Source organism: Saccoglossus kowalevskii, chromosome 12 (genome assembly GCF_978046115.1).
Source record: "Saccoglossus kowalevskii chromosome 12, keSacKowa6.1, whole genome shotgun sequence".
In the NCBI taxonomy this organism is placed as follows: domain Eukaryota; kingdom Metazoa; phylum Hemichordata; class Enteropneusta; family Harrimaniidae; genus Saccoglossus; species Saccoglossus kowalevskii.
In genome coordinates, this window is record NC_140652.1 from 32,392,763 (window position 1) to 32,406,150 (window position 13,388).

The 13,388-nt window shown below is 33.4% G+C and overlaps 1 protein-coding gene across 1 annotated transcript in view; it reads left to right on the forward strand.

The window, feature by feature from the left end:
* The window catches only part of LOC100372549 (uncharacterized), a 47,644-nt gene that overhangs the window by 7,062 nt on the left and 27,194 nt on the right, over positions 1-13,388 (forward strand). The window contains exons 5-22 of the mRNA XM_085506570.1: positions 1,467-1,709; positions 2,222-2,467; positions 2,547-2,669; positions 2,903-3,034; positions 3,224-3,337; positions 4,228-4,338; positions 4,740-4,853; positions 5,112-5,249; positions 6,390-6,500; positions 7,137-7,259; positions 7,405-7,601; positions 7,796-7,960; positions 8,261-8,434; positions 10,981-11,467; positions 11,929-12,132; positions 12,221-12,340; positions 12,449-12,651; positions 12,853-12,961. Of these exons, the coding sequence (XP_085362696.1) occupies positions 1,467-1,709; positions 2,222-2,467; positions 2,547-2,669; positions 2,903-3,034; positions 3,224-3,337; positions 4,228-4,338; positions 4,740-4,853; positions 5,112-5,249; positions 6,390-6,500; positions 7,137-7,259; positions 7,405-7,601; positions 7,796-7,960; positions 8,261-8,434; positions 10,981-11,467; positions 11,929-12,132; positions 12,221-12,340; positions 12,449-12,651; positions 12,853-12,961 (3,114 nt within the window). The remainder of the gene's footprint in view (positions 1-1,466; positions 1,710-2,221; positions 2,468-2,546; positions 2,670-2,902; positions 3,035-3,223; positions 3,338-4,227; positions 4,339-4,739; positions 4,854-5,111; positions 5,250-6,389; positions 6,501-7,136; positions 7,260-7,404; positions 7,602-7,795; positions 7,961-8,260; positions 8,435-10,980; positions 11,468-11,928; positions 12,133-12,220; positions 12,341-12,448; positions 12,652-12,852; positions 12,962-13,388) is intronic.

Consider the following 13,388-nt stretch of genomic DNA (forward strand, 5'->3'; position numbering starts at 1 on the left):
ATATGTGAAACAATATTAGGAAGGGGGTCAAATTCACGTAATCCTCAATTTTAATGATGTTGACTTAATAGTCATAATTTTTTTTTCAAAACTTCAGATATTATTTTATATATTTTAATACTACAATATGGTAATTAGTATGCAAATTAATATGCAAATTAGCAGCCAATCTGAGACAATGCAATCCAGTTCAAAGGAAATTTTATTACATGATCACTACCTCTGCTGATTAGTTTTTTATGCACTTCTATCTGCTTTTATATTAAATGTATTTTTTTGTATTTTTCTCAATAGTTTTTTTTTATTTCTTTTGATATATTAATTTGACAACTTTGTGGAGTGGAAACAGACTGTTGAATTAGTTCATCCTAGACTTTGGTAGAACATGTTAAAAATAGTACAGTGTGAACTGCAATTTCTTTCTGGCTGGTATAAATTTATTAAGTAATATTTTTTCGTACTAAAAAGACTCAAATATCTTTTTTAATTAAATCCAACAGCCAATGGGAGCACATTTGCTACAACCTCTGCTTACTTTGGGCTAAATGTTTGTTTTTTTTTTTGTTTTTTTTTTCAGGTGCATAGCCAGATTTTTTTTCTCGGAAAGCAAAGCCGCTGGAACTGCATGTATTACAAAAACATACCGGTACTATTCACTGCGTGTCCGACAATTGTATAAAGTTTTGCAGGTCCTCTGTTTTTTACTTTGAGAAGTTCTGTCAACCAAAGCATAAATATGTGTTTCTCTGTACATACAATTTCACATGATTTGTTAATATTAATGTATGATAATAAAAACTTGATAATATTTTTCTGGATTTTTGCACTTTATTTGTATCATTGTCGTATGAGAAGTAATCTTGTCCTTTTTAGAGATATTGAAACTAATCCAGGGCCACAAACTAGTTTATCCAAGCAGACACAACACTGACATATTTGCAGATCTGATTTGTATACTTCCTTGTCATTTTACCTGTTGTACTGGTTTGGTGCTATCTGGTTTCCTTGCTGAGAATAATGCTGACCTGGATGGAGAGTGCTATAAACTTGAAAATGCCATAGAAATCACGTTTGCCAATTTATGTCCATGCAACTTTAGAATGACAACTAGCGAAGGCTGTGTCATTCATGACTTGTTCGTACTTGGTATAGATCATCGAGTTTGCATTTTCCCCCACGTTATGAATGTTCTAAAACGTCCTTGGGTTTCACATCCCTAATTCGTATTTGGTATAGATCATCGAGTTTGCATTTTCCCCCACGTTATGAATGTTCTAAAACGTCCTTGAGTTTCTCATTCCCAATTCGTCCTTAGTATAGTTATTGCATTGCTTGCTGCATTGATTTTCCGAATAAGCCTGAAGGAGATTTGCTGACATGAATTTGTCACTTCCCAATGAAGTATTTGTTCCAATTATAGATGTATTTATGGAACTCACGATGTAATTTGAAATTTCAATCTACAGATACTGAAAAACCAATCGTCATTTGTCCAAATAACATATCACAGAATGTCGCCACGGGATCAGCTGTTGCAAATGTGACATGGAATCCTGCCACAGCAAGTGATAATTCAGGATCAACCACTCAGTCATCCGTTTCTATATTACCAGGAAGCAGTTTTGCAATTGGAAGTACAATTGTTACCTATAGTTTTGTAGACCCTAGCAATAACGCAGGACTATGTTATTTTACAGTAACCATCATTGGTGAATATGTACTTTGAATATTTTTATGATATTAGCTATTTCAGCCATTATTATCAGAATATAATATACAACATTCCATGCCAAATAACACAATTCTCTAAATTCTAAATGTTCTAAATGAGGATTAGCGGAATGATAGGCATACAAATAAATTATATTATGGAGGCTATACTGACGCTACTTTGTACTATTAGGTCATATACAACCAATAAGGCAAACACAAACGTAAACATTGAGGCAAGACGTTTCTTAAGGGTTTTTAATAGCATTCATTGCAAATCTTCTATTCAAACTGTTAAATCGGGTGATTTGTAAAGAACGACTAACGATGATTTAAAATAAGTTCAATATCTGTTGTTACTAATTCGATGTACTTTAGTTCAGTTTTGTTTTGTTATTATGAATTATTTTTTCAACTGCCTACAGTCATTTGTTTTATGGTCTTGCACTGGTAAATTTTCTTGTACTACTTTTGTGCAATGATGTATGATTTGACTGTGTTATTTCCATAGATAATGAACCTCCAGTTGTAACTTGTCCTGCTCATATAACAAGGGATGCAGATATTGGCGCACTTAGTGCAGAAGGTGTTACATGGAATCCTGCTTCTGCCACTGATAATTCCGGTACTGCTACTCAGAAATCTGCCTCACACATCTCGCCAAGCAACTTTCATGTTGGACAAACGATTGTTACATACATGTTTGAAGACCCAAGCTCCAACACTGCGTCTTGTTCCTTCACTGTCACCATCATAGGTAAGTATATAAAGAATATTATACTACGCACATATGAAACTTCTAGATAATATATTAATCACACACCTTTCGTTTGTAGGTCATCCAGCTTGTTTCAAACAGTGTTTTAAAGGATTCTGCGTACTAGATGACTCGTACCAACCTAAATGCAACTGCAACAGTGGTTACAGTTTGCACCAAAGCATTGACTGGCTCTGTCAAGGTTAGTGAACGCCACACAATATTCGAACAAGTTATTTTCATGTATCTTATAATATATGTTAATATTATTATTACCCCATCCCCACCCCCTCCCAACCGAGTCATTCGAACATGTTGATGCGATTAGGTAGATCTTAAATTGTCTTTTTAACGTATATTGGCATACTGGTTAATATTAGGTTTTGAGATTTTTTGTAATATATAACTTCAATGTGTCATTATATTTTATACTAGATATAAACGAATGTTCTGATGAATCCACGAATGGATGCTCGTATAAAGACGGATGTCGGAATTTACAAGGATCATACATCTGTTTATGTCCTAATGGTTATATGCTCGCATCTGATGGAAGAACTTGTGTTGGTAAATATACATACAAAACATTTTAAAATATTACCTAACTGTTTTACTATTTGTAGTGTACTAATTAAATGTAATATTGCATTGTTAAATTCGATTTAGGATGGATATATTATGGTACAGTAATTATTTCTTTTTAAAATTACTTTCAACAAAGTTATATAATGCTAAATTTGTAATGATTTATTTAAGATATTAATGAGTGTTACTATGAAAACTGTAATAACCACGGAATATGCACGAACACAGAAGGTAGTTTTTACTGTACTTGTAGTAAAGGCTATGAAGGAGTTTCTTGTGAAGAAGGTAAGATATATGATTTTCGAACAAAATTGTATGAATTGTATGTTAAATGTATTAATGAGTCATCGTGTCAGTGTATTGCAAAAATGTTCTACGTAATTGTATGACGCTTATTTTAAGTGAGTAGTTTAGTAGCCGTTCACGGAATGGATCGATTCATACAAAGTACTGTAATTAGCATATATATCTGCTTGTAAATGTAAAAATTGTGACAAAATTGTAAGTACAGGGTAAATAGGTATTTTAATATCTTTAATGATATAACTGAGCCTTAGCACTAACAGTATGTCTAATTCTAACTTGTAAATATGTTAGTTATATATCTCAATACTGAGTATCAAAAAAGGGCTTCAAATTAAAGCTCGTTCAATGCTCCCAAATATTGCAACATATATTTTGAAAACCAAATATTGATTACACCCTTTGAAATTATACGATTGACACTTCATGTCAGAATATATTTGTTTATACTAATGGTTTTTTAGAGTTCGTGTAGTTGATATTATTCAATGATGTTAATAGACAAGCTTTATTTCATTTCATTAATATTTCAAGCTGAAGATGTTCTTCCAACATTCCACCAATAACCATTTGTTGTCTAAACGAGTTAAAATAATCTTGAAAAAACTAGGGAATTGAGAATACATTTACTACAACAATCTTGGATACTCGATGTCGTTAGCGTGCCTTGATTGTAATTTGATAAAATACCTTAAATTTATGCGTTAACCTGAAATTGTCTACTTCAAACTTTACATACATTTTTGTATTTACCCTCAGCTGTGTACTTGGGTATCATTGTAAATCTTCCAGCCAATGTACGTTTGCATCGTTTCAATATTAATTAATATGTAATATATTGATTTGATTTGATTTGATTTGATTTACAACAGATATTGATTGGTGTCAACAATCACCATGTGTCCATGGCAACTGCACTGATGGTATTGAAACTTACACTTGTCATTGCCTCGACGGGTTTACAGGAATAACATGTGATGAAGGTAAATTTACTATATTGTTCACCAAGCTACTTTAAATTGAAAATGTTGGAGAGGACAAACTTGGCTCCATAATATAACCGCATCTTGTCAGTAATTAAGTCGCTGCCTATTATTATTTAGTTAAATGCGATTGATGACACTCTTGTGATTTCGATCATCTACCGCTGTAGGCTTCATCCTGTAATTCTGACGTTCCTTCTGTTACTTGCCAAATTAAAAATAACTATGTAAGTTACCAGAAGTGACGTATATAGCATATAGCAGTGATTGACAGTAATGGGGTCGGGTCTGTGTAAAAATAGAACCCATTATATATGTTAGCGAATGTGATTTGTTGGAGAATTACTATTATTTGTTCTGCTTGCCTGAAAATTTAAAATGAATATTATCAATATCATTAGATGTGCTTGAGTGTAAAAGTATGCCTTGTCAAAATGATGGTACATGCATTGAACAAGTCAATGGTTATATATGTAACTGTGATCGTGGTTGGACTGGTACACATTGTCAGGAGGGTATGTACATCTGAATATATTTACGTAGAACTTGGTTTGGGTACATCCATCTAAAATATTCGTATTGCCCAGCTCAAACAAGTGGAAGCTGTGTATATATTATTGATTTCACAAAAATTAATTGCATAGCAAATACATGGACTTTTTAGTTAAAAACAAAAGCTGCGTTTTCATCAATATTACAATTCACAGATCATTTATATTTGAATCAATCAATCATATAACTATTGTTTCGTCTGATTATATACGTATGTACAGATATAGATGAATGTTTAATCATGTTATCAAACTGTCAACATACATGTCATAATGTATTGAGAACTACTGATGACCGAGGATTTACATGTAGCTGCATAGACGGGTACGCACTTATTGATGACGGGCACAACTGTAATGGTAAGTCTCGATCTTGTTGGGGGTTTATTTCACAGTATATTTAATAGCCTGAAAAAAGTAGAATTGGTAGTACGTGATTTGAAAGATGACCGGGTCAACTTTATGTTTACTTTGGTAAAAGTATCAGAGTATATCCATTGTCTATACATTGTATAGGAAATACTTAAATCGGACTATCTGTAACTAAAACTTCCATACAAGAGGCCCAATTAAGATAAATGGCAACAGGCAAAGTCGTGTTTCTCGGGTTCACAGAAAAAAATCAACTGGGGCCACCAAATTATTAACAAAACGACCCATCAATGACCAAACATTGGGGTACTGGTACGCATAATACATCTTTGTATTCAGGGTAAATAATTTGTTCAGTAGTAGAGATCACACTTAACATGTAAAGTAACACACCTTGAGAAAATATTCACTGGATGGCCATCAATAATATAGTAAAAGTCAACAATGGCCAGATATACTGTTATTATAGTTACTATATATAGTTCAGCTAGCCACTGCAGGCACCCACCAATTGAAACAGACGACAAAAAGTACTTCCACTGTATTCAGGGGTCAGAGGTCAAGGTCATATCAGGTCAAGTTAGGGTGTCGACCTCTGGGTCAAAGACTAACGTCAGTCGAATGCAAGTTCATAAACACTGTTGGATATAAGTCTTCTAAGACATCTTCTTCATGAACAATATTGTATTTTATGTACAACTTACCACAAACTAATCGTTTTATCAGCTCCTTCAAAGCATCACTCGCGTTTCGTGAGTTAGTGTTCAGTTCTGTTGTTGCTGGTATTAAACGACGCAGAAATCCACATATACCTGAGACATTAACAAACTTTGGCGCCATTCACTGATCACCACAAATCTGGTTAATATTCGCTGTCAAGTAATAAATGAACTCAAGGTCTTAACAAGTAATCATCAAAGCATAAATGTCACAAAAAAGTTTCTTGGTATCATATGTATAATTATCTATGTAGTTAAATTAATAATTAGTTAAATTTATAAATGTAATCATTCTACTCAGATTCTAGCCGACAAATACAAATATTTCTCTGAAATTGTAATGTGCGTAACTTCCGTAAGTAAAATCGACTACGTCATGACCATTATCTTCATGTTATTGCTGCTACAGAAATAAATGAATGTGCATCAAATCCCTGTGAAAATGGAGAGTGTATTGATGAAATCAATCAATATTCGTGTATATGCTTAATTGGATGGACTGGTACGAACTGTGAAACAGGTATAGTATTGCAGTTCAAACAATTCTCTGCACATTAAAACACTGTTACAAATATATAATCCTTGGAATGTATATATTAAGAAATGTTTAAGTCGACTAATAGACTGTAACATTCATACCAATTTTATATAAACGCTCATGTAATCACGGGGATTCATGTGTTACTATTCACGTAGAGGAAGTAGAGTCAGTATTGTCAAACACATCATATAAAACCTGAACTCCATATCATATCTTCAACACTGACATGAATAAATTGTAAATACTGAACTGATCTTATACGGAGATGAAACATAAAAACACCAGACACATAATTCAGATGTAACGCAATAAACATTTTCAATTAATAGACAAGTTAATACACACATACAAACAAGTGTTTTACAAAATAATAGGATGAGCTATAAATGTCACTGTTTTAAAAATGCAATTGATAAGTTGGATCAGTCTTTTTACTGACAGAGTACAGTAAAATTCAGCATTCACAATTAAACGATGATGGTTTCAGGTTGTGCTGTCTACAATTACTATTTGTAATATTTTATTGTTTCAATCACATTTAATATTTCTCACAGATTATGACATCCATTAGGCTACAATTATTTTTCAATTATAAATTATTTTCCTACTTATTAGATATTGATGAATGTTATGAAGAGACGGATGAATGTGATGATAATGCCATCTGCCAAAACACTCAAGGAAATTATACGTGTACATGCATCGATGGACATAGAGGAAATGGTTTCAACTGCTATGGTAAATACTCCTTTTGTTCTTTCTTTCTGTCTTCCGTCTTTCTTTCTTTCTGTCTTCCGTCTTTCTTTCTGTCTGAATGTCTGAATGTCTGTCAGAATGTCTGAGGCAGTATTTTGTTTAATTCAACAACATAAACATATTTCAGAGATAATACTGTTCCCGTTTGGTATTGAGGTTGAAGATAACAAGTTACGACTAACGTACCATAAGGCAGTAACAGACTCTACAGCAGATGGACGAATTACTCGTGATACAGCACAAAACCTGTATGATTTGATATCGCCGACTATAAAACCTCCTGTCGGTTTTCCATTTATGGGTCAATTCTACTACAGTTTGTATGTAAGTATATTTTTAGTTTACAACGCATTACATGCCACTGTGTTTCAGAATATCTACTTGGGTTCAATTCGGTATTAACATATATTAACTGGTTTACCTAACATAACAGAATATAACATGATTTTCCGAAGTTGACTATGTTAGAAATAAAATAATATCCATTTTCACTAGATACATATTGTTATTTACTTCAGTTTACAGACAACGGATTAATAGTATTTATGAATGAAAATGACGAGAAAAATGCATATGCACATCCGTATGGTATATTTAATTCCTCATATCAAGTACCAATGGTTGCTGCATTTTGGGAAGATGTAGATATGTCAGACCCTAATATAGGAGAAGTTTATTATCAGGTATGTTATTCTTTCTCCCATGATTAGTTTCAATATTCTAAACAGTGATTCCATTGGCATATTAATAAATCTGTCATATTTTACCTTTTTTTCATTTTACTGTGCTGGGATATTAGCACTTATCAGACGTGCCTGAAAAGGGCGTAGTAAAATAGTTATTATTTTTAAATAAATTAGTATTATCTGTTCTGAATTGTATTAATGCTACATTGATTAATGCTTTAATTAAGTATGAGAGCGTCAGTAAAGGGGTATTGTTTATTACTAAAGGTTTGTCATGCAATATAATTATTTATATAGGAGTATAGCTATGACAGCAGTAATCATGACTTGTTTTTTGATGTCAACAAGCGTATATACGATGTTTATGGTGACAACGATCCAAACGGTCCTGGAAAATTTAATGCAACATGGATACTGAAAATTACCTGGTTTGAAGTTGCTGACTTCAGTGTTAAATACTCCAAAGCTTATGTAAGTAAATACTGTATATGCATGTGGTAGGCATTGTTAATGTCCAAGATATATCTTGTATCGTAATCTATACCCTGAGTACAATCAATTCATTTGCGGGTATATATTTTGTGACATCATAGCTAACTAAATGTTCATGTTGAATTAGTAGTTTGCCCCCGACGCAAACTGCCTAGATATCGTATCTGGGAAATACATGTAAAATCAGAACTGTAATTTGGTGTAAGCATTTGGTATATGAAACTCTCAAAAATCGCCTTAAAATATTAAATATAGATGGGGCTGAAATTCATAAATGTTTTGACATACGTCATCACATCATCAAAATGTAGTCACTTTTAAAAACATTTGAGTATTTGCACGTAAAACCATACCCTGCCATAATTTATGTGGTTATGAGTTCACAATTTATTGATTCGTATACAATTGTTGATAAAATGTTTCTCAAATTATTGAACGACCTCCGGGTGACCTCTTTTGATATGACCATCCGGCAATATCAGAAAAATTAATCTCAGAATATCAGAAATTGTAAAAATGTAATTGGTGATAATTCTTACATAATTTAGTCGTAAAACAAGACACGACAAGAATGTTTATATAGGTCACATGAGCACACAACCGCAAAAATACATGTTTAAACATTTTTTTTACATATATGATGGGTGTGATCTAATAACGAACTCGGGCCAGACAGTAATTTACTACCAGTTTAGGATTGATAGCAAATTTATGCCAAACTATTTAATTAACTATTCCACAAAATACCCAAACAAATATGACTGAAGATGCAGTGGCATACACAGTGGCATTAAGATTGGCATACATATTTTCCATGCGATTCAAAAAATCTTTTGAGGTCAATGTCACATTATGAGTTTATGCAGTGTAAGCAGGAAGGAAATAGCCAGGGCCATCAGACTTGGCAGACGTGGTTCACATGTGACTCACAACGTATCTTCAGAACATGGTGTTAATAGTCATGGTCACAGTATGTGTTTGTGTATATTCAGTATTGGGCTACAAGAGCTATTAGCAGGGAACTTCGCATGTGGAGCACAGTTTCCCAATGTAACCCACAAGATTTTTAGGGATAAAAGATCAAAGACCCAGTATATGTGTATGTATGTATGTATTATCACAATAACCACCGCAGAAAGATCGCCATTGTCTTTAAAATTATTTGACACACATTTTTCGTTTGTAATTCCAAGACTTACAATTTAAGGTCAAGGTAACATTATCTATGTGTATAAGGCCTACGTTCTGTAGGTAGGGATTTGGTCATGCTATTACGGGTGATCTTTATACAATATGCAATCCTAAAAAGCTTTTAACTGCCTTTATGATAAACTAGTATTACAAATTCGAACCAAATCTGGAAGCCGTTGAAGTTCATGACAACAAATTGTCCAAGAACAAAGGCAGAGATAAACGTAAATGCTGCATGACATAGATCTAATCTTTGTTTTCCTGTTGCAAAATGGTCCAAGCTAGATTTGTGAGGAAGAGAATGCTTGGACACCTTGTATCCTTATCATTCAAACAGTCCAAACTTCCAATAACATTATTCTGTTCTGTAATGACCTTCAGTGCTTCATAGATATACAAACTTCAATCAGATATTATGTCTCTACTTTATATGACGAAGAATTATACAACAATTATTCCACTGGTTGTTTGATTTTATTATTCCACTGAATATTATGGATAAATCTCTATCTAAATTGCATAAGCCTCATTACAGACAACCTTTTCATACCAGCGTCCAGTCAATGTACAACCAAGTAGTAATCACAAGTATTACTAATAATATTGACAACTAGGGAAAACAGGTTTTGATCAGTTTTGAATGTTTAAATAAAATAAAATATGTGGATGATATTATTTTCCAAAAATGTAAAGATGGTAGATGTATTTACCAAATCTTGCTGCAAATTTTCCAATCGTTTTTCAATTTTGTTTTTAATAAACGCTTTGAAGGTCTAGAAACCTAATAAGTAATATTTAACGTTAGTGTTTCATGCAAACAACGTCATCTCCTCTGAGTAATAGTACAAGTTAGCAATGAATTCAATTATCTTTTAGCATATGCATACAACTGTAGATATTACATTTTGTATACGAGTACACAGTTGGTCAGTTTACAATCAGCACAAGACAAAAAGTCGTGGGGATTTACCATATTTATACTGCTCTTGGTCATATGACCCAATGTTGTACCCACAGGTCTATTTCTGTAAATATTGTGTTCTTATTCAGATTGCATACCGGCCGACTTTTAGTCACTGTTATGGTATTAGACGTTGCATCTTGTCTATAACAACGCACTTTTAGTCAAATTGCAGCGTCTGAAGTTCACAAAAAAATCTGTTTCTACTATTTAAACCGCCAAAGTTTTGGTCTAAGTATGAAAATAACATGAGCGCCAGTGCGATATATAGAACTCCGATAAAAAATATAGCATCGTTATAATAAACCAATAGCTAGGGAACTGAAGCACACAAACAAAAGTGGTTTAATTTAACTTACATTTCTCTCTGTAGCCAAACACATTCCAAGCTCTATTAGCAACAGATGGTATATTTGGATTTGTAATACTGAATTACAGAGAACAAGAGATGAGGTGGAAATATGCGAACAAAAAAGAACACAATGTTGTCTATGGTTACAACAGTGGGAGTAGTCGATTTGATAACTTACACACTGGTTTCAACATCTCTGAACGATACCGACCAGATTTACAAATAGGTAATACTGGTTTACAAGGTCGCTGGATATTACGACTAGAAACTAATACAAAAAGTACCGTAAACTATAAGAAACGATGTTTGGATTGGTATCATTTACAACCTCCACCAGAAACATGGAATAGAGGATTGAGTGGATGTCCATGTGGATTCCAACAAGGTGAAAACGACAACTCATTTGGACGAGGAAATCAACCATCAACGTCAAACAATGGTCTTAGTGGTGATGAAAGAAACCTTGGGGTGTCGGATGAAATACAACAAGGCATTAATTGGAGAAGAGGTACAGATACATCATATATAAAACTAATACGCTGTTGGTCATAACTCCTCTTGTCTATAGCACTTTTTAGGAATGACCTCAGCAGCGCGATATACCCTAGTAGTACATCTAACATTAGCCAGGTAAATTCAAATATTTAGCGAACATACAATTGAACAACTTGCATTTGTGGAATAGCCAGCTTTATATCACCATCCGTCATCACAAGAAATTCAATCGAGGTGTTTGCAAAAGTTAAGATAATTTACAAGTCGAATAACAAAAATAAGTGATTGTGAACAGCCAACAACAAAAAGCGGGCATAACATATTGTGTTTCGAAATGATGTGCACATCCTGCTTCTATGAAGCAGAATGAATACAAAAAAAGAAATAATCAGTCAAAACACTATAGTTTTGTAGCAAACTATACTGACTCTAAGCCCAAATATTGACTATTAATACACTTATGCTTTGCATTAGGTTGGAGTTTTACTTTACAAACGGCAAATTCCAATCCACATGGAGCAGGAATGCAATGTGCGTATCGAGGAGAAGATCACTCGTTGGTTGAAGGGTATGACGGCGATGTTTGGAGAAGCAGCTTTCAGGAAAGATGGCAGTATATATTCCGTGGATGGGGTTGGTGGACCGACTTCTCACCTGAGATGTACTGGCTTTGGTTAGGTAACTGTTTTCATAATTCAAAAATACTGATGGTATGAAACAAACGGCATCAAACACTTTATTACATCTTCTGGCCTTTCTTTCACAGATGATGATTTATTACCACGATACTATTGTTGCAGTATGTCAAATGACCCAGCATTCTGTGATATGTATACAGAGAAAAGGCCTGCTGGGAAATGTGAAGGATATATACCTCCGAGTTCTGGTAAGCATGTTCACATATGTAACTTGAAATATTCAGACTAGGTTACATATACTCGTGATGTATACGAGTTGCATGTGTACTATAATTACATATACACTTTTGTTTAAGGCTGGATGTTTGGCGATCCGCATCTAAAAACTCTCGATGGAGTTTCGTATACATTTAATGGTCAAGGAGAATATACATTGTTAGAAATAGAGGACAGGTTTGAACTACAGGCAAGAACTGAAAGAGCCAGGTTTAGCAATGGATCAGAAACACTTGCAACAGTATTCACGGGATTTGCTGCCCAACAAAACGATTCCAGCAAGGTATCAATCTAGATGTAATGACTATTTTCCCATGTTATTTGTCTACAGTAATTCAACTGAATATACAGCTAAGATCGAAACTCACCTATATTATTACAATATTAGAAAACAGTATATGTTTCATTGAAACACTTAATACTGTAGCAACAAATAGTGTCCTATGAGTATTATGTCATCAATAATATTTTTGTCTTAAATAAGGTGGAAATTAGATTATCTAAACTGGAGAGCACGCAGGCAAATCAAACACAACGTGAGATTGAAATATTTGTCAATGGAAATATGTTGAACATGTCAGTTCTGAGTGCAGGTGAGCAATTAACTATTTTGTATAAATACTTATAAATGAGAAGATACATGATACCCTAAATATGAAAATGATTTAAAGCTTGATGTGAAGTCATATAAACATTTGCGAAATTGGATTAAAATATTAACATTGAACATCAGTAATTTGTTTTTAGAGATATTGTATATGTGCAATTACGAGAAGCAGTCATTTATACAAAGCGGGAACATATTATTATTAGGCATACTGTATTGAAACCTGGCATAAACTGCATTATCTGTAATATTGGTTGATATTGCTCATTATGGCTGGTTTGATAGTGTCCAATCCGTTATTATTAATTCTATACATTATTGCTGAATAACAGTAAAGGAATATAATGCTAATAATTGGTGTATCATTAGAGCATTATCATTACAATGTGAGTGACCATCTCCGTATTGCACTA